The 22662-nt window shown below is 39.6% G+C and overlaps 1 protein-coding gene across 1 annotated transcript in view; it reads left to right on the forward strand.

The window, feature by feature from the left end:
* Window positions 1-260: 260 nt before the first annotated feature.
* Window positions 261-22662, forward strand: part of RPP30 (ribonuclease P/MRP subunit p30) — a 30979-nt gene continuing 8577 nt past the window's right edge. The window contains exons 1-6 of the mRNA XM_082674053.1: window positions 261-343; window positions 1843-1898; window positions 2439-2495; window positions 3701-3775; window positions 6657-6728; window positions 14976-15065. Coding sequence (XP_082530179.1) covers window positions 262-343; window positions 1843-1898; window positions 2439-2495; window positions 3701-3775; window positions 6657-6728; window positions 14976-15065 — 432 coding nt within the window. The 5' untranslated portion in view covers window position 261. The remainder of the gene's footprint in view (window positions 344-1842; window positions 1899-2438; window positions 2496-3700; window positions 3776-6656; window positions 6729-14975; window positions 15066-22662) is intronic.

A 22662-nucleotide genomic window follows, 5' to 3' on the forward strand; every position in this document is an offset into this window, starting at 1 on the left:
TGTGAACTCCTCCGGGAGAAACCAAACATTCTCATTCGGAAAAAGACGAAGAAGGATTGAAGTGAGGCTGTAGATTCCCACACACTAATTTCTGCCGGTACTTGAAGGCGAGCGAGGAACCTGCTGATCTTAGTCCACGGGAGTCGGGGGGGGGCGGGGGGGGGGGTCAGACCGCGCAGGTAAACTGCAATTCCCGGCATGCCCGAGGGGGCGGGCCCGGCGGCTGCGCAGATAGGCGCGCGACCGTCACGTGATTTCGCTATGGCGGCGTTTGCGGATTTGGACCTGCGGGCGGGTTCCGACCTGAAGGCGCTGCGCGGGCTAGTGGAGATTGCTGCTCACTGTGAGTCTCCCCGGCTTCGCGGGCCGCGGTGCCTGCCCAGTCTCTCTGTCCCCCCAGACTGTCAGGCCACGCTCGGGAGGGACCCGGGCGGGCCTCGTTCCCGTCTCATGGGGTCTCCTGGCTGTCCCTGGAAGCTGAGGGCCCCTGCGGTGTCGCTCTGATTCTGGGCGCGGGAAAGTCGAAAGCACTGGGGAGCTGTTACCCAGTCTAGCTTCTTATTTCTTGCGAATTGAGGAAACTGAGGGCCTGACAGGGCGGGGAATTTGCATAGGGCCCCACAGCTGATGGATGGCAGAAGCCAGGGCTTCCAAGTATAGTCTACTATGTCAGTGCTTTTAATATCGCCCCTTTCTGCGTCTCACGACAGTGTTCTGACACTCAGATGCAGGAAGCTGGTGCACCTGTGGGTCCGAGAAGTGAGGGAGGGACATGGGGTCGCGAGTGTTTGAAGTATACTATGTCGAGGGAGGGTTGGTGGGGGCGGAGGACATACTAGGAGAGTGAGAGGGGAGCAGGATGGCCAGAATGCTAGAATGTTACGCATATTTGAATCCAAGGGAAGCAAAAGCTCTGAGAGTTAAGACCCCCATTTTAATTACTGGAGTTAATCGCGACTGCTGTCTCTTTCCTTAGATTGTAAAATGTCTACGTGGGAATAGAGGGAGTTAAAAATAAAGAGGTTTCTGCAGGGCCTGTTAAGTAATGGTTGCTCAGTAAATAATTGAGGGAGGAAGAAAAGAAGGAAACTGGACAAACTAATGAGAGGGGGGACCACTATTTTGGCATTAATATGCATTAGCTTTTAATATTAATATCCTGTTGTTCCCATTGGTGTTTAAATAACTTAAAGATTGGAGTCATGATTTAGGCATGTTTTTGATAGTCCACATGTCCAAAACAAGGCTGTGTTGAGGCTGATAAAGCAAGGCCCTGGCTTCAAAGAGTTCCCAGTCTCTTGGTGGGTAGCTCAGAGGCGTATGTGGACAGTGGTGTGAGGGAGTCGTTACTACATTTTTCCTTAGCAAAAGGGCCTTTGAAGTAGAAAGGGTAAAAAGCAAAAGAAACGAGTAAGAATGAAGGTGAAAAAGTATACATGTGATGGGATGAAAATGAACAAAAGGACACGAAGGAGAATGATGGTTTAAAGGAGTTGCGCAAAGTGTCTTTGGTATAATGCTAATGATACACCACCAAAGTCAAACAAAGCCCTGACTCTGTGCCAGCCACTGTTCTAAAACATCCTTTGTGTGTTATCTCATTGAATTCTGCCAGTCGTATAAGGTGAGTTCTGTTATTATCACCATTTGGCAGACGAAGAACTTGAAACTTAAGGTTAAGTAACTTCTAAGTAGTAATGCATAGATTTGAAAATGGGCCATCTGACTCCAGAGCCCATAACCATTCTTCTTAGTACCTTCTAGTCTTGACATGAATTGGGATGAGCTTATGTGTAAAAGAGGTTGTTGTATTTAACAAGAATGTTCAATTTTTCTTTTCAGTGGGCTATTCAGTTGTTGCCATCAATCATGTTGTTGAATTTAAGGAAAAGAAACAGGTAAAATACAATTTCTTAAGTTAATAATAACCAGCATTTATAGTTATTTTGTGTATATTGGTAATATTGACGAGCGCTCTTTGTGCATTATCTTATTTTAATGTTAATAGTTGAGCTGATGCGTATTTGTACAAATGATAGTTTTTTGTGAAGTGCTAGGGCATGGTATAAGGATTCTTAAAGTTGATTTGATGTTAAGTAACTTTCAATAATTTCTTAAAAGTGCATTGTTATTCATTAAACTGTAATCACAATATTTAATCTTTTTTATTGTACTGTCATGGACTCATTACTAATTGATTTCCCTCCCAAACATACTAGTAAATATGTATATCTCCCTTTAGGCCAACAACTGTTCCTTACAGATTGTTTCATTCTAACAACTATTGTTCATCCCTCCTATCCATTGGTGTTCTCAGCTGCTTCTCTGCTTTAGCTTTCTTCGTTAAAAAACACACACATGCACATACACACAACTTATTTAGTGTTTCTGAGTGCCAGAAATTAGCTTTTTAAAAAAAATATTCTTCTTTGTTGTAGGAAATTGAAAAACCAGTAGCTGTTTCTGAACTCTTTACAACTTTGCCAATTGTACAGGTAAGTGTTTTGTTTAAGAAACATAGTACTTATTCATCCAGCTCAGACATGCCCAGTCATATATGTGGTTCTCTAATCTGTACTGCCCCTTCCTCTGTCTACTAGTCTTAGCTTTCCATGAAGACTCAGCTCTTCCACGAAACATTATGTACATCTCTTTTTCTCTGGCTGTACAGGTATACCTCAGAGATATTGTAGGTCTGGTTCCAGACCACCACAATAAAACGAGTCACACGAATGTTTTGGTTTCCTGGTGCATATTAATTTACGCTTACATTGTACTGTAGTTCAATAAGTGTGAAGTAGCATTATGTCTAAAAAAAAAAAATCAATGTATATACCTTAATTTTAAAATATTTTATTGCTTAAAAATGCTCATCGTCGTCTCAGTCTTCAGCAAGTTGTAATCTTTTTGCCTGTGGAGGGTCTTGCCTCAGTGCTGAAGGCTGCTGACCGATCAGGGTGGTGGTTTCTGAAGGTTGGGGTGGCTGCGGCAGTTTCTTAAAATAAGACAACAGTGAGTTTGCTGCATGAATGGACTCTTCCTTTCACTATGATTTCTCTGTAGCATGCAACGCTGTTTGATAGTATTTTACCCACAGCAGATCTTTCAGAATTGGAGTTAGTCTTCTCATACCCTGCTATTGCTTTATCAACTAAGTTTATATAATATTCTGAATCCTTTGTTGTCGTTTCAACAATTGATTAAGTTCGATGTCTTATATGGGTATGGTTTTTTTCACTGAAAACAATTACAATAGTACCATCAAAGATCAGTGATCAGGGAATTCCCTGGCAGTCCGGTGGTTAGCACTCGGCACTTCCATTGCGAGGGCCCCGGTTCGCATTGATCATAGATCACCATAACAAATATGAAAATAATGAAAAAGTGTGAAATACTGGGAGAATTACCAAAATATGACACAGAGACATGAAGTGAGCGAATGCTGTTGGAAAATGGCGCCAATAGACTTGCTCAACACAGGGTTGCCGCCACCCTTCAATTTGTAAAAAATGCAATATCAGTGAAGCACAACAAAGCAGAACAAAATAAAACTAGGTACACCTGTATTATAAATTCCTTGAGAGTGAGGACTAGGTTTTACTGATCTTCACTATCTTTTATTGTTAGTACCTTTTAATGAGTACTTTCACTGCTTAGGAGGAAAATCAGTCATTTCTATTTTGTGCTTTTTTGATTACAGGGAAAATCAAAACCAATTAAGATTTTAACTAGACTGACAATTATCGTTTCGGATCCATCTCACTGCAATGTTTTGGTAGGTTAGTTGTTTTTCTTCTCTCTTGGCCTTGTAAGTTGTATTGATTTCTGCTGAATACTGTTGTTTTTCCAACTCCTCCCATTCTTCCATCTCCCCCGACCCCCAGTGTGTGACACTTGACTGCTTTCCTTAGCTCAGAATTCACATAGTATAACAGAATCTCTTCTACTCATGGCACATGTATAAGAATACCACAATTAAAGAATCTTTCAGCAAGTGGTTTTCATTGAACTTACATGAAGTAGACATAGGTGGGTACTGGGGATATTGCTATGAATAATACAGACACAATCCTTTTAAAAATGGGAGGGGGGCTTCCCTGGTGGCGCAGTGGTTGAGCGTCCACCTGCCGATGCAGGGGACACAGGTTCGTGCCCCAGTCCGGAAGGATCCCACATGCCGCGGAGCGGCTGGGCCCGTGAGCCGTGGCCGCTGAGCCTGCGCGTCCGGAGCCTGTGCTCCGCAACGGGAGAGGCCACAACAGTGAGAGGCCCGTGTATCGCAAAAAAATTAAAAATTAAAAATAAATAAAAATGGGAGGAATGTTTAAAAAGTGGGAGGTAGCAAATAAGGAATGTCCTGGGAATGTGCAGCAGGAGGCCCACCGAGGAAGCTGATGTTCAAACAGGGGCCAGAAGAATCAGTGTTATAGGTGCCAAGTGAGGGAGAGAATGTTTCCACAGACAGGATGGATTATGCAAGGTCCTGAATCCAAGAAGAAACATGATGCATTCTGGAAAATGAAACACCAGTTGAGTTGAGCCTGATGAGCTGTCTATCCTGGGATGAGGTTAGGGAGGTGGGTCTGGGTGAGCAATTAGAAGAAGCCTTTGAAGGTTTTAACCAAGGGAGTACAATTATGAAGTTTGCATTATAGAGAATAGATTAGAAGGGATAAAGGAGGGGATTTAAGAGGCACTGGGGCTGGGGGAGACAGGAGGATTGATAGGATTTGGATGGATTTGTTGATTGGATAGAAGGTGATGACTCCCTGCCTTGGCCTGAGCAGCCAGGTAAGTAGATGGTACCATTTCCTGAGATGGGACATAGAAAGAGAAGTAAGTTTAGATCATCATGTTTCAGACGTGATGGGTTATTGTGAGAGTTCCAGTGGAGCTGGAGGGGTTGGAAAAAAAGGTGTGACCCTCAGAAGAGGGACCCTAATTAAAGATACTGATTTGGAAGTGGTCACCCTGTAGAGAGTAATTGAAATGATGAGACTGGATGAGACTTCTTGGTAAGAATATGTGGGAAGAGAAGGTCTAGGACAGAGCCCTGAGGAAATTCGGTATTTAATGGTGGAGTAAAGGATGAGGGATGAGCTAGGATTAGAGACTGAGGCAGGACTGTCTGAGAAGTAGGTGGACAACGAGGAATGTGAGAAGGCTCAGCAGCATCAAGGTGCCTAAGTAGTTAAGTCAGAGAAGGGCTAAAACATGTGTTGAATGGGCAAGTCTCCTAATGACGTGGAGGTCATTGGTTGCCTTAGTAAAAGCCATTTCCACGGAAATGATAGGGACGTGAGAACAGGCAGCCAGTGTGTGCTGCTGACTTTGCTTGAGAAAATTGCTTCTGTGGAGGAACAGAAGGCATAGGGAGGCTGGTGGATGAGAACCTGCTGTCTAGATTTTGTTGGTTAGATGGAGACTTGAGAATGCCTGGTGCTGATGGGATGGGTCCAGTGAGGGAGAGAGAAAGTGAGATCTCTGAGAAGGTGAGCTGTTTCATCTTTAGCTGGAATGGCCTCCTCTATCATAGAACAGGAGTAATCAAGGAAGGGCTGGCCTCCTTTCTAACATTAGCATTGCTAAAGAAATTACAGAAAGCCAAATTTTGGGATTTTATACAACTGCAGGCAGCATTCTGGTTATCTAAGCCCAGGGAGACATAAATGGAGCTGACTTTTTATGGTCACGAAGAGTTTGATTTTCTCTTGTTATCATGAACATCCTGGTGGCCCCTATTTGTCCACATTCCAGATGGGAGTGGGCAAGCAGAGGACAAAGAGTCCTGGATCCTGACTTTTTCTGAGACCTGGAGCCTGCCCTGTCTCAGCATACATCTGCCCAGCAGGTTTTCTTACCTGCTCAAGCACAGTACCTGCTGCTTCTCTTCAACCTATCTCTTTCCTCCTCTAATTTTTATCATGACTTTTCTTTTTGCAGAATAAGAGGTAAAAAATTTTAAAGGTGCCAACAGGCAAAGAAGAAATATCCCATATCTCATCACTCAGAGATTGTACTCTTGAATATATATTTTTCCAGCCTTTTCACATGCATACACATATAAGTTTGAGACTTTCTTTTATAAACAATCTTTAACGGATAAATTCCTCTTCTTCTGTCTTAGGACTCTCGGGTATTTTCTTGCATGCTTAGCAGTTTAATTTGTATTTAACAGTATTCTCATTGTGAACCTAATCACATCACACTTAGTCACGTGTATTTCTTATCTCACCAAAAAATGGTGAGTTCCACTGAGAACAGACATATGCCTTAAGTGATTTTGTATCCCCAGTGCCCCACACACAGCAGGTGCTCAGTAAATTTCTGGCAAGCTCCTCCACTAGCTTGTAAGAGCAGCAGCTATCTAATTTGATTTTTCTATCTCAAACAAAATGTTTGGTACACAGTTAAAGCATAACAATGTGGGAAGGAAGGAAGGATGATTCCTTCCTCCTTGGTGGGATGGAAGTTGGTATCTGGAGTCTCATGTGCTGAGGAGGTCTTTTCTGACAACATACAAAGCAAAGCAGAAATGTCAGTGGCATATTAGAAGTGTTACACAATTGAAATATAAGTGCAGCCAGGACATTAGTCAGAATTCCATATGCATTTGTTGTTGCATAAGTATGATAACATTCTTTTTATATTACTAGAGAGCAACTTCTTCAAGAGTCCGGCTGTATGATATCGTTGCAGTTTTTCCAAAGACAGAAAAACTTTTTCATGTAAGTAACAGATAGTAAAAGAAAATAGTACTCATTATTTTATATAAGAAGTTTGATGTTATACCTTTGTAGGTGACCTGTATCATCTCATCTGGAAACTTTGAGGATTTTTCATTTATACTTGGTGTTCTGGAATTGCACAAGGGTGTATTTGGGTGACATATTTTGTTTTGTTTTATTTATTCTGCTAGATATTTGATGGGCTGAGATTAAAAGAGTCCATCAAGTTTTCTTCTGTTTCTTTATCTCTGCTTCATTCATTCGTTTGAAACTTCTCTTAGGTAAATGATGGTCCATCACTTTTCTAGCTCTAAAAGCGCTTCAGTTTCTGCCCTTCTTACTATTCGCTGCTGCCTGTGACAGAAGAAGGGAGCAAGGTTCTACTGTGGCATAGAAGGTTCCTTCTCTGTTTTAGCTTTCCCGTTTGTGTGCTCTGAGGTGTGGTCCATATGCCAGCATGATCATATCAGCCTTTGGTCTTCTAGAAATCCTTCAGAATCAACCATCTGCTGATACTATTCCTTTTTGTATAAGAGAACCTTTATGAATTTAATTTCTTTTGTCCTTTTCAAATGGCCATTTCTATGACTTTTCAGGAGGGAAAATTGTTTAATGTGTATGGTCATTTTGTCAACTTGAGACAGAACACACTGGGCATTGTAAGTGATCACAGAAAAGAAAAAATCAAATGTAATATAGTTTTTCAGGAATATGTTTTACTGTGTAAAGTGTGGTATAGCTCCTTTAAGAAGTTTGGAATGTTGTCTTTATTTAGGTAGCCATCTGCCAAAAGTGTATCCACTAAAGGGATATTATGGGGGGGGAAAGAAAGCACTAGTCTTTGATGTTTTACTTTTACAGCATAATTTGTTTTTAAGCGAAGTCCGTTCTAAAATTATAAGATTTTCCCTAAGTTTATCCAGTAGATGGAGTTGCTGATTAAGGAGACTCGTGTGTGGCAAATTTCACTTTCAAGGCACATTAACAATTCTTAATTGTTTATACACTAAGTACCCTATATACGAATGAGCTCTGTTCCAAGAGCTCGTTCGTAAGTCCAATTTGTTTGTAAGTCCAACAAAGTTAGCCTAGGTACCCAACTAACACAATCGGCTATATAGTACTGTACTGTAATAGATTTATAATACTTTTCACACAAATAATACATAAAAAACTAACAAACACAAAAAATGAAAACATTTTTAATCTTACAGTACAGTACCTTGAAAAGTACAGTAGTACAGTACAACAGCTGACATACAGGGGCACGTTTGTATCTTTGAAAGTTCGTAATTTGAAGGTTTGTATGTAGGGGACTTACTGTATTAATGCAGAGAAATAGTACAAGTTATCTGTGAATTCCTGTTTTTTGGTGACTCCTTTTCTAAAATGCTCAATTATAGTAATTCTCAAGAATTTCATTTCAGAAAAACGGGGAGTAGGCTTGAGTAGTTCTTAGTCATCAGAGACCCCTGTGGAACCTTTTAAAATCAGGCACGTTCAGATTTCCACTGTTGGAGATTCTGATCCAGTAGGTTTGGGGTTGAGTTTGGGTATCTTTTTTTAAGTTCCACAGGGGTTCTAATTCAGTGCTGAAACCCTAAAATGGACCATGGGTATGTCCAAATTTGTTAAACAGCAATTTAGTTTTGTTATTAAATATTAACAACTCAGTTATACTGTAGACTAAAAGTTGGTAGTGTACCCAGTTTTTTATTGTACACTTGTTTTTCGAATGGATTTTGAAGAGCATACAACTTAAAATTTCCATAGCCATTTACTGGTGATTAGAGAAAACAACAATCCTGGGGATAATTGGGACAAAGGCCTATTATTATCCCCATTTTGTAGAAGAGAAAATTGAGACTTAGGCTCAATGATTTGCTCTAAACTTAAGGTAGTTATGTCATAGAGATAGGACTTTGGAGTCTTAGAATACATTATAATTTGATTTAGTGAATTTATCTTATTACTTGTTTTTCTCAGATTATTCACAAGTTTTAATTCAAAACTGTGAACACATAATTCATGATGATGGGTGGAACAGTCAGAAATATTCTGGAAGATGGAAGAAAGCTATAAATAATTGACAGAGTATTTGTTTGGAATTGACTGCAGAGAAAACAGTTTTTAAAATCAGAACATCTTATCTTTCCAAATCTTACCCATCCTTTAAGACTCAGTTGAAGTTGACATTCTCCCCGTTTTATATAGAAAATCAATTTAAAAAGACTTTTTTCTTTTAATTATAAAGCTTTTGTAAGCATATCATGGTTTGGAATTGGGTCAGATGCAAGCAGTTTGTTGCTTAACAGGTTATGTTCTGTTAAGTGATTTTATTTGTTTGGTTTGTAAGTTGATTATCTAGAATGTAAACAAGTGTCCGTAGATACGATATTCTGTAACTAAGGTCTCCAAAATGAGTTATAAAAGCATTCCTATACACATGTTAACAATTAGTAGTATAAAATCTAACCACCTTAAATAGAGTTGTTTCCATGGGAAATAACATACTCTTTTCCACTCAGAGGATCTGGAAGATATCTCATAGATAAATCCTTTTTCTCCATAGTTACCCCAGGGGATAAGGCAAAGATGAAAGACTGTAAGCAGATTCCATTGGCTGGGGCTTCTTAGGATGGGGGTGATGGTGGAATTTGGCAGAGAGAGATACATAGAAGTTTCAGGAGCTTCTGAGTTAGTTATTCCCATTTAGGATTTTTTAAAAAATTTTTATTGAAGTACAGTTGATTTACAATGTTATGTTAATTTCTTCTGTACAGCAAAGTGAATCAGTTATAGACATATATATTCTTCTTCATATTCTTTTCCATTGTTACTCCCATTCAGGACAAGACAGGGTGAGGAGAATTCAGGTTATTTAGTCCAGTGGTCTCCAAATTACCTTGAGTGTGTACTGTATCAATTAAAAAAAATAGTGATCCGACATCCCCAATATGTGTATGTTTATTTTCTTTTAAATTATTTGCATGTAATTTCATAACTTGTATGGAAACACAGAAGACCCCGAATAGCCAAAGCAATCTTGAGAAAGAAAAACGGAGCTGGAGGAATCAGGCTCCTGGACTTCAGACTATAGTACAAAGCTACAATAATCAAAACAGTATGGTACTGGCACAAAAACAGAAATATAGATCAGTGGAACATAATAGAAAGCCCAGAGATAAACTCACACACATATGGTCACCTTATCTTTGATAAAGGAGGCAAGAATATACAATGGAGAAAAGACAGCCTCTTCAATAAGTGGTGCTGGGAAAACTGGACAGCTACATGTAAAAGAATGAAATTAGAACACTCCCTAACACCATACACAAAAAAACACTCAAAACGGATTAAAGACCTAAATGTAAGGCCAGACACTATCAAACTCTTAGAGGCAAACATAGGCAGAACACTCTAACATAAATCACAGCAAGATCCTTTTTGACCCACCTCCTAGAGAAATGGAAATAAAAACAAAAATAAACTAATGGGACCTAATGAAACTTAAAAGCTTTTGCACAGCAAAGAAAACTGTAAACAAGACAAAAAGATAACCCTCAGAATGGGAGAAAATATTTCCAAATGAAGCAACTGACAAAGGATTCATCTCCAAAATTTACAAGCAGCTTATGCAGCTCAATATCAAAAAAACAAACAGCCCAATCCAAAAATGGGCAGAAGACCTAAATAGACATTTCTCGAAAGAAGATACACAGATTGCCAACAAACACATGAAAGAATGCTCAACATCATTAATCATTAGAGAAATGCAAATCAAAACTACAATAAGATATCATCTCACACCGGTCAGAATGGCCATCATCAAAAAATCTACAAACAATAAATGCACTGAGGGTGCATAAACCCACTGAGAGGGTGTGGAGAAAGGGGAACCCTTTTGCACTGTTGGTGGGAATGTAAATTGATACAGCCACTATGGAGGACAGTATGGAGGTTCCTTAAAAAACTAAAAATAGAACTACCATATGACCCAGTAATCCCACTACTGGCCATATACCCTGAGAAAACCATAATTCAAAAAGAGTCATGTACCACAATGTTCATTGCAGCTCTATTTACAATAGCCCGGAGATGGAAACAACCTAAGTGCCCATCATCGGATGAATGGATAAAGAAGCTGTGGCACATATATACAATGGAATATTACTCAGCCATAAAAAGAAACGAAATTGAGCTGTTTGTAATGAGGTGGATAGACCTAGAGTCTGTCATACACAGTGAAGTAAGTCAGAAAGAAAAAGACAAATACCGTATGCTAACACATATATATGGAATTTAAGAAAAAAAAAATGTCATGAAGAACCTAGGGGTAAGGCAGGAATAAAGACGCAGACCTCCTAGAGAACGGACTTGAGGTTATGGGGAGGGGGAAGGGTGAGCTGTGATGGGGCGAGAGAGAGTCATGGACATATACACACTAACAAACGTAGTAAGGTAGATAGCTAGTGGGAAGCAGCCGCATGGCACAGGGATATTGGCTCGGTGCTTTGTGACAGCCTGGAGGGGTGGGATAGGGAGGGTGGGAGGGAGGGAGACGCAAGAGGGAAGAGATATGGGAACATATGTATATGTATAACTGATTCACTTTGTTATAAAGCAGAAACTAACACACCATTGTAAAGCAATTATACCCCAATAAAGATGTTAAAAAAAAAAAAAAAGAAACAAAATTGAGTTATTTGTAGTGAGGGGGATGGACCTAGAGTCTGTCATACAGAGTGAAGTAAGTCAGAAAGAGAAAAACAAATACCGTATGCTAACACATATATATGGAATCTAAAAAAAAAAAAAAGTCATGAAGAACCTAGGGACAAGACAGGGTTAAAGACGCAGACCTACTAGAGAATGGACTTGACACGGGGAGGGGGAAGGGTAAGCTGGGACAAAGTGAGAGAGTGACATGGACATATATACACTACCAAATGTAAAATAGATAGCTAGTGGGAAGCAGTCGCATAGCACAGGAAGATCAGCTCGGTGCTTTGTGACCAGTTAGAAGGGTGGGATAGGGAAGGAGGGAGGGAGGGAGAAGCAAGAGGGAAGAGATATGGGATATATGTATATGTATAACTGAGTCACTTTGTTATAAAGCAGAAACTAACACACCAGTGTAAAGCAATTATACTCCAATAAAAAAAATTATTTGCATGCTCCGTTATATCAGTGTGCTTTATGAAATAATATACACACACTGAACAAAACATTTTAAGGGAAGGAATTAAAAATAAATGAAAATAGAAGTTCTGTTTTCTTCTTGCTTCCAAAATCCATGCCTTACTCTCTGCAGAGCATTATTGTAGTATATGCTGCTAACACCTGAGGCTACTGAAAAGGCGTATCTTTCAAGGCAGTTCTTCTTAAGGTATGCTCTGGCTCCACTGGTGTCAGATTTCCCAGGAAACTTTGTTAGAATGCAGGTTATTAGACCCTGCTTACTGAATTTACTGCTGAGAGTAGGGCCTGGTAATCTCCATTTTAAATAAATTCTTCAGGGAGGTTTGTTTTTTTTCTTAAAACAGTTTAGTTTGGGAGGCCCCATTTACGGGCATCTCTTTTTTCCCTGGGCAAGCCTGGCTCTCCCTTGAATAAAATATTAGAATGTACTAACCTGACATCCATGAAGGGGAGTTGGGGGAGACTGAACCCCCTTCTCTTATTCCGCTTGTTCCATAAAATCAAAGATAAATGTATGTGTGCATATGTGCAGTTTGGGGAATACCTTCCTTAAATCCTCATAGGAATCCTTGGCCAAAGAAAAGGTTAAGAACAATTGATATGAATTCATATACAACCTGCCAAAACCACTATAATCAAATTCTTAATCACAAATATATTTGGACATAATTTAATCTTTTTAATGATTTAGAAAGCATTTCATTATAGTGTGACCATTAGCTCTTATTTTATAGTTATCTAAATGTATCAGTTGAACATTTGGATTAATAGAAAGCTAAATAACAAAAGAATTCGGTTTGAAACATTTTAAGTCTGAGGTATCAGAGGGAGCCAAGTGGAGCCATTCTTTGTAACTGAAAGTTTATTATAATGAGTGTACTTAAACCAACACAAGGGATATTTTTTAATTAGCTACTGTTATATAAAAGAGGGAAGAAAGGAGCAATACATAAATAAAAAGGTAACCTAATTTAGCTTTACTCTGGGGAAGAATGTTTAACAGGCTTTTAAGAAATGAATCAACTTTTTGAAATGAAAAATAATTTGTGTTTGTAATAATGAATTGAAACAGTGCAGAGAGGTATGCACTGAAAAGTACACCTTCCTCCCACCCAAAACGCTCTCTCCCTTTTCTCCAGAGGCAGCCACTGCTAGCAGTTCTTGTGTTTCTTTTTAGAAGTATTTTTACCTAGTCCGTCCTTCCTTTCTTCATTCTCCTCTTCCTCTCCTTCCTTCCTTCCTTCCTAATACCGTGGTTTTTTCACCTGGCAGTGTATCTCGGAGATGGTTCCATAATGTCCACTAGAGAGGTACCTCATTCTGTTTAAGGAGTCAGCATATTCTCTTGCATAAAGGGACCATAATTTGTTTTAAGTAAAATTGAGGGATGTTTAGTTGTGTCTAGTCTTTTGTGATTGGTGTTGCAGCGACCGTCCTTTCACCAATATCCTCAAGCATTTGTAAGGTATATGGCTATAGAATGCATTTCTAGTCTCTGTAGGATACATTCCTGTACGTATAGGAATTTGCTGGTGTGTGCTTACAAATTTTGATACCTATTGCTGAAATGCTTTTCAAGACCCTGTACTGATTTAAAGACCCTGTGAGTCCCTGTTTATTTATTTTTGTGTCACCTGTATATTGCTAAACTTTTTGATCTTTGCCAATCTGGTAGTTTAAAAATGGCAAACAGAAGCTGAGCGTGTTTTATGTTTTATCTGCTATTCAGACCTTTACTTCATCCATTCTTATCGAATTTTCAATGACTCTTTTATGAGTTGGACAGCTGTAGCAGTTGGGATGGGGCAGATTCTTTATGAGCCAAGTGTTTCTGCCAAACCAGCCTTATTTCCCAGGCTTACTAAGTTACTATGACTGTCTTAAAGCCAGGCAGCCTCTGATCACTACCTGCTTCCTGGAGCCCTGGGGTGGGGGTAGGAACGACTGAAGTGGGGATTCTGAAGACAAAGGATAAGATGTGACATTCCTGTCACTGCTGAAGGTCGAGCTGACCCTGTGGGGCATTGTCACCCCCTCTTGACCCCTTTCTCTTGGTCCATGCCACGGATGTTAGTTTGCCAGTACAGCCACCCTGGCAGCTTGGATTTACACCAGCATTGATAGTAAGGCTTATTTTTGTCATGGTACAAAACAGCCAATTCCTTTTATTGCTGTAAATCAAATAATGGCAAAATGAGAGACGGGTATGCAGCTTCTAGCCCTGTCTTTTGGCCTGTACTGTTATGCTAGTAACCTTTCCCTGGCTTTATGTTCCTTCCCTGGTTTTCCTTTTATCCTCATTTCCTTATCTATTTATTTTATCTTGCATGTCTTTTTTTATAAGCAGCTTTAAATCTCTTTTGGAAGTAAATGCAGAGTATCAACAAATAATAGCAAAAATGAGAACAAAGGAAAGGAAAATTAAAAGTTGAAAAAAGTGCATTCAGTGTCATTTGATTTATAACAGCTCTGCTTTGACCATTTATGGAGATGCTCTGTTTCTATTAGCATTTGAACAAAATGCCATTAGTAGTGCTATGTATTTCTTTGGCCAGTCAATAGACTGATAGGAGCCACAGGCGTGGGCCAATTGCTGGCATAAAAATAAATAATTTCTGGAGTAAGTGGACCATGCATACATTCCTTTTGGCTTATTTATTTATTTTTTCTTGGATTTCAGAGCAGTTAGTTTCCTTTTTCTAGAACAATCTGAAGTAACCTTCCAGAAACTCAGCCTCTCTTAGCAACTTCTCCTTATGTAGCTGACTATGAATTAGAGGGTCTCTAGACCCTATCTGTTGAGATGGTCTATAGACATATCACTCTGCTTCAGCTAGATTACAGCTAAACCATTCAAACCAAATGTGAAGGAATGGCTAAGCATTGACTTTGTAAAGGGACAGATGTATTTGAACACAGAACCGTGTAATGCCTATGGAGTGAGCCATATCTATTTACATTTCTTTGTATCACGTTTGACCCTACCCCATTCTTAACATGTGCCAATTTTCCTTTTGGCTTTACCTGTTTTTTTCTTCTTGACAGGTTGCTTGTACACATTTAGATGTGGATTTAGTCTGCATAACTGTAACAGAGAAGCTACCATTTTACTTCAAAAGACCCCCTATTAATGTGGTAAGTGTCACAGTTTCCATTCTATATGTGAATCTCTACATGTGCGTTAACACACTGGAAAAGGGGCAGAAGAAACTGCTGTTCTTAGAGGGGAAAAAACAAAGGCTAGTAATAAATAGGCAACTTAAAAAGAGGATTTTTTTTTCTAAGCTGACTAAAGGTAGAAAAGAAAGCTTAAAATAAAAAATATCCAGTGAATTACCAAGATGTGTTTGAAAGGCCTTAGAAGCTCAAATTTGTGAAGGAAATTTCCTAAGAGGATAGCTAATAATGATGGACACTTACAGTCTGAATGTTGAACATTAAGGAGACAGAGCAGCCAAGAAAGGCGTAGGGCAAAATAGAGAGAGGGTTCCCAAGGCACCAGCAAACGGAAAAGGTGGGGTGGCAGGGACTGGAGGGGGCAGGGCCTGGAAAGCACGGTAGGCATGGTCTCTGCAGAATTAAAATTTGCATTGAAATGTGCTGGCTCACACAAAAGCCCAGGGTTACCTTTATGATAACCTAAGAGGGGGACCATGCATTCAACAGATCTTGTGCTCCTTCCTCTGCTATAGAATTTTTCTTGTTACCTTTCTAGGTAATTTCTCTTGTTTTCCTCTACTCCTTATCTTCCACCTGTCACACCTTTTTATGTCTTACTCCATCATAAAAGTGATACTGTTTCACAATGGGAGCTGTAAGGTTGGCAGAGCTGTCAACTATTTGCATTGACAACCAGATCCTGGGAGGAGTTAGGATGCTTTTTTAGAATAGAGGCTTCCAAAGCTCTCTCCCATTCTCAAGAAGTGCTGTTGAAGGAGAAAAAAGGTTTGACAGACAATCTAGATTACACCCCCAATCCTGTCAGAATTGGAAAATTAAAAATTTATGGATTTTTCAGGATAGATAACTCCCCTATTCTTTTGTCTCTGTAGAATCACAAGTTCCTCAATTTTTGTTTCCCTCTCCACTGCTAAGGAATTAGCTTGATGCTGAGAGTAGGGAGATACCGTGAGAGGAGAAAATGATCTGTATGGTATGGAAAAATTGAATGCAGTGTGGAAAAATTTAAGATGGCTTGTGTTCTACCCCTAAGTGTGTGCTACTAAAGCTGTACTTGAAAAGTATTCAGAATTTTAAAGTTATATATTTAAAGGGCAAACTATAAAACAGCTCTTTTCTGATCAATAATGAGAGTACTACTGAACATATAACAATATTGGTTAAGCTCAAATCTTTGTTTCCCCACATTCTTGCCGGTACTTAAATAAGTAAACACTAAAAAAAAAAGACCCTTAATCATCACATTTTAGAATTGGAGATATATGTTGTTAAAAGTGGTAAAATGAAGAAGGAGAAGCTGTTCAGCTCTCCAGACACAGGGATGGGACAGACCTGGTTGACTCCCCATCAGATGAGATCTCCGACGTGCCCCAGCTACCATGATAAAAGGCTCAAACTAACACAGTTCCCAAGGTTATGACAGTCTTACTGGCCTCACATGTTGTTGCTCCCCAGAGCTAGTAGTGTCTGTCTCTAGAAGTTGCCAAAGCTTTTTACCAGCTTCACACTGCCAGTCCATTTTCCATGTAGATGGCACCCTCCTTAAGTTGCTCTTAAACTTACAACTGTTTTGCTTTTCTCTTCACCTTAATGAACTAGGAAGGCCATTTTCTAGATGGCTTTGCCTGAGTAAACCCACATACGATACTGTGTCCTTGGCTGGGAGGAGATAGTGCATGTGATGCTAAGGCCAAGTCCATGGAATGCACAGCAGTGCACAGCACATAATTCCTCATGTCCCACAACAGTGATAAGCTGCCCAGTGGCTGTTTTGGCTTCGTCCTTTGATTGGTTTCTTAGGAATGTGCCCTGCTGTCCAACCCAGATTGTGAGCTTCTAGAGAGCACCAACTGTGTCATGGTCCTTTTTTCATTACCCAAATACCTTGCTTATAAGAGGTCTTCCCTAAAATCTGTCAATTGAATGAGTATATGTCTAATTTTGCATGTCTGGGTACAGCTTGGGGAACACAGCCAAATCCTGTGAACCGTTAGTTCTTAGCTGGTTGTCAGGGCTTGGCAGGCAGCATTCACTGTGAGGGGGGGTGGGGCATTGGGGCAGCGTGAGGAGGAGATGCACTGGAGGCGGCAGCACTAGTACAGCCCACCTTCTGATTCCATCTGTAAGTTCCTGAAGGTGCTATTTTTTGATGGATATTTTTGGCTTCATTCCCACATTTTTCAATTTAAGAATTCTGAAAAGTAAAAATTTGACAAGTGAGAGGGATAGGCAGTACTTAACACAGTGTCTGCTTTTTTAAAAATCTGGTATGAACATTTTACATATGTTGTTTAATAAAAACTAGATGATGGAGTAGAGGGAAGGCTGTGCAGGATTATTTTTAGCCCTCGTCTAGTGTAGAAGTAGGCTGCGGTGTGAATTGGTCAGGAAGCAGAAGAGTCCCTATTCATTCATTCACCTCTTTTTCATGTAAGAGAAACTGGAATTAAAAGTTAAATTAATTAAAATTAAATTAAAAGCTAGAAGCATACAATAAAAAGTGTCCACCTTATTGTTCAGGGTAAATAGTACTAGTTGTATAGGTATCTTAATCTGGATGGGGTGGTGAGAAATAGGAGCATTAAGATATTTAATTCATTAGCCTTTAACCTAGAGGCCATAAGCCATGTGCGAATTATCAGCTCAGAAGATTGGGATTGTAGGTCAAAGGGTATAGATTTTCACTTAAAACAAGAACAAGTTCTGAGGCTCTAACGTACAGCGTGGGTGACTGTAGTTAACAGTCCAGTATTGTAACTCAAAAGTAGTTGAGAGAGTATCCTAGGCACTCTCACCACCATCACCACACACACAAAAAAACAAAAAAACAAAAAAAATGGTTAACTATGTCAAGTGGTGGATGTGTTAATTATCTTGATCTCAGTAATCATTCTACAGTGTAGAGTATATGTATATCAAATCATCACGTTGTAGACTTTAAATATATGCATTCTATTTGTCAATGATCCCTCAACAAAGTTATAAAAAAAAAAAAGGTTGGGATTATAAAGGAGGGCCCAGGAGCTAAAACATACCAAAGCACTCCTTATGTATAACTTTCAGCTCTCAATCCTTTTGTTATTTTCACCACATGCTTAATTTCACCATAATTTCAATTATGTTAATTCCCTCTAAAATCTCCTGCAAACCTCCTCTGGAGTCTTAAGTAAGTTGTATGGGAATCATTTTATCATGTAATAGTTGGGTTTCAAAAAAGTTGAATTCAACTCCTCTTCTTGGATAGCCAGATGGCTTCTAATTATTTAGCATTTTAAGGGTTAAGCACTTTCACACCTGCTGTAGCCCAGCAGCTTTAGGGTGGGGTAGATGTGAATTACCTCTGTGATGCAGGTGATGGAATTGAGACTCAGGTAGTTTGTGGCTCACAACAGGTACATGTCTCTCTCAAAGGTTGACTTGGGATTTGTACTTAAGCTTTGATTCTAAACCTGCTGTCATTTCCCACTGGGAAATGCTATTTAAAATTACTTTACAGCAGAGCTCTTTGTTACGCACAGAATAATTTCATATTTTAAAACATGATCTTTATGAATTCAGGTTTTGAGAAGAATTTTTTTAAGCAGCACGTATCTTCACCTTTGATTTTTTTTTTTACAGTGTTAGTGCCATTCAACAATAACTTCAAGTTTATTGAGCCATTTCCAGTGATTGTATGTTTTATGCTCTCTTTCCGATGTTTTCCCCTCAGCATTTCCTTTAACCCTAATCCATTTCTGTCTTCATGATCCAGTTAGTCCCCACTGAGAGAAATCCAGTAAATAGTATCTGAAGCAGTGAGGTTGTTCCAGGAATCTTGCCATATATCCTTGAGTTGGGTGTGAGTGCTCTATAAACTTTATTTTTCATCACACATATTGTGAACCTAACTATGTTAAGTACTTTATTGATCCAGTACTTGGAGCAGTGCCAGCAAACCTGTCACTACCAAAAAAATGTCTGTGTGGCCAAAAAAAAAAAAACCATCAGAAACAAAGTTAAAAGGACTAATGACAGACTGGTAGAAATAGTTTCACTTATATCATAGACAGGTGACTAATCTCTGTAATATATAAAGAGCTCCTAGAAATTGATAAGGTTAAAAAAAAGAGAGAGATGATCAATCCAAAAAAATGGATTAAGAATATGGAAAAGACATTTCACAGGAAAGGAAATACAAATGGCCTTTTAACAAATGAAAAGATGCTTAAATTCATCATGCTAAGAGAAATTCACGTTAAAATCACCTATCTGATTGGCACAAATCCAGAAGTTTGATGATACACTTTTGTGAGGCTGTGGGAAAGCAGGCATTCTCATACTTTGACGGTAGCAGTGTAATTGGAACAGTCCTTATGGGGCAGTGGGTAATTTGGCAACAACTATCAAAATTATAAATGCTTTACCCTCTGACCTAGTGTATTAGTTTCCTGGGGCTACCATAACAAAGTACCACAAATGGGGTGGCTTAAACTAACAGAAGTGTATTGGCTCACTGTTCTGGAGACTGGGAGTCTGAAATCAGGACATTATTGGGGTTATGGTCCCTCTGAAACCTTAGGGGAGTCCTTCTTTGTCTCTTCCTAGCTTTTGATGGTTTGCTGGCAATCTTTGCTGGTCCTTAGCTTGCAACTGCATAACTCCGATCTCTACCTCTGTCTTTACAACATGTTCTTTCTCCCTGTCTGTCTTCACATGGCCATCATCTTATAAGTACACCAGTCCTACTGGATTAGGGGTCTGCCCTATCCCAGTGTGGCCTCATCTTAACTAATTACATCTGCAATGACACTATTGCCAATTAATGTTACATCCTAAGGTACTGAGGATTAGGACCCCAACATAACCTTTTATGGGGGGAAACAATGAACCCATAATATCCAGCAATCCCCCAAAACACTAAAAAATTAGTGTTTATGCTATAGATTGACTGGAACAACCCAAAATCTATCAGTAGAGGCTTGGGTAAATGCCATACCTCTGCAGTGGAGTACTCTGCAGCTGTAAAGCAATGCTGAAGTTAGGAGCTGACGTGGAAAACCTTTCAAGTCAGAACCAGAATGTAGTAGGCTACCTTTGGGGTAAAAGAGAGGAAAAATAATAATATATATTCATATTTGCTTGTATCTGAAGAAACGCTAGAAAAAGACACAAGAAGTTAGTGAAAGTGATTATGGGAGGTGTGGGTGGGGCAAGTGGGAGCAGAGATACAGTGAAGGCTTTTTTGCTTTCTTATGTTACTTGATTTGTGAATCATATGAACAAGTTACCTATCTCAAAGAAGGAAACCAGGAATGACACCAACAGTATCATCCTTTCGAATTCAATAAAGAACTAATTTTTATGAAATTAACAGGGAATCTGTGTATTGTCCCAGTAATCAACCCCCTATTTCCTTTCTCCTTTCTCTTAAGCTTTGCTTAGTTCTTGGAATTTTACCACCACCATCTCTTTTCAAATATCACACACCTGTTCTTGGTTTGTAGCATCGTTATGACTGTTATTTCTCATTAGTAAAGAAATCATCTACATACTCCAGAACCTTTGGTCAGAGATGCAAACAAAAGCCAATCAGGCAGGCACTGGCATTCTTCATGAAAAGGCTGTTAGGAACAATCAGGTGATGAGCTTAAGGCAATTTGCATTAAAATGGGCTTAGAAGCAGGAGCTCAGGTAATGAGTCTATTTCATCTATCTAAAAATTTTAAATAAGGTGTTATGAAAGAAATGTTCACAGCCTTCAGTAGCACATTATCTTCAGTTTCTCTGAGAGTTTCCAGCTTGAAAGTGAATTTGATTAATGTACTAAGATCAGAATCAGAACTTTTTTCTTAAAAAAAAATTAAGTGGATAATTATGTCCATCTAACCCTCTCCAACCCCCAAAAAAGGAGTTTGTATTTTGATCTGGTCCCCAAGGAGGGGGGGCAGCAAATTTTCCAGAATTCTTTGGGACCTGGTCACCTAGTTCTGTGTGTCATCCATGTCTTTTATGTCCCCTCTTCTCCATCCTACCGACTTGTGTTTTAGTTCAGCAACTAGAGGGATGAGGAAAAGAAATACCTGTAAGTAAGCCTCTTTGGCTAATTAGTAGTTTTGGTAAGAGAAATAGCCAGGGGGATAGTTGAGACTACGCTTAAAGGACATGTTTTGGTTTATCTGTGAATTTCAGTTTGCCAAGTTAACCCTGGTTTCTTTTGTGATGGCTAATCCATAGTGAACAGCATTATCACATGACCTCTTTTCCATAAGCTACTATTTATTCACTCAGAATATAAATGTATTAAATGCTTTTTGTATAAAAGACAGTTCTGTGTTACAAAGAAGTATCATGATACCAGCTCTCAAGTGTACAAGTTAGGCAGGGAGAATGAGATATATATTTATGGCACAAAGAGTATCATAACAGACATCATTCCCAGATATAATTAACACAAGCCAAAGAATTGGAGGCAGGAAAAAGTTGTCTGAAAAGGGGAGAGGGGGAGGTTGCAGTGTGGAAAATAGCATGTAAATGCTAATTAAACTAATATCATATATATAGGGTAATCTAAAATAAATTCTGGGCACCTCAAGGCAGGCAGAAAAGTTAAGGAAAGGGAAGATTGGGGGGTGGGGCAGAAGAAAAGAAGTCTTTGTTCAGGAAGGGCAAGTGGAAGGAATCTGCCAGTACATGTGAATTAAATAAGGTGGACTGCCAGATCTGAAGAAGACAGGTTTTTCCAGTCCTTGTAACACGCAGGAGTAGACCTCCAGCAGTCACAGCTGGACCAGTCCCAACTCATCCTCTGGGTAATAAATAGAAAATCGTTTGCCAGGCAGAGACTTGGACCATCCTGCCTGGTCTTTGCCTGCTTTTCCTCCTTTGCTAGACCACTGAAACCAAGCGACTTTGCCGTCCTGACTCTGATTATCCCCTCCATGCTAAAATCCTTAGATGCTTCGTGTGGCTGTTAAGATTAATTCTGTCTCCATTTGGCAGTTCCCATCCTCTTCAGCCCCCACTCCCACCACAGGGCTCTCCTCATTCTCTCCTCTCCAGCCTTTGACCTTCTCTACATGCTACATGCTTCCTCCAACCCTGGAGCTTCTTCACATACTGCCCCCTCCCTCTGCAGAGGCTTCTCTCTGCTAGTTAATTAAGTCCTTCCTCACCCGCTCCCAGACTTCTTGATGGCACTTAGCACAGTGGAAGTTTTGGATTTTTGTGTAATTATTTGATGGTCTCCTGCACTAAACTGGAAGCTCTTACAAGAGAGGAACCATGTCAGCTTTTGCTCACCCATTCCCACACACAGCTGGCTTAAAAACCTATCTGTTGTGAATGGATGAAGATTTGAATCACTCATCAGGGAAGCTGCATAGTGTAGTAAATCCCATTGCCACTTCTTCCAGGCTGTTTTCTTACCTGTGGATGCCTGCCTATTAAGAACATCTTAAATAAGAAAGAAGTTTCTTTTTCTCATGTAAAACGCCAAGCTAGTATGGTAAGCTTGGCAGAATTGTCAAGGGCCCAGGTTGCTTTCATCTTCTTTGCCAGGCATCCATGAGCCCCG

This window comes from Grampus griseus (genome assembly GCF_964374135.1).
Source record: "Grampus griseus genome assembly, chromosome: 16".
Taxonomy (NCBI): Eukaryota; Metazoa; Chordata; class Mammalia; order Artiodactyla; family Delphinidae; genus Grampus; species Grampus griseus.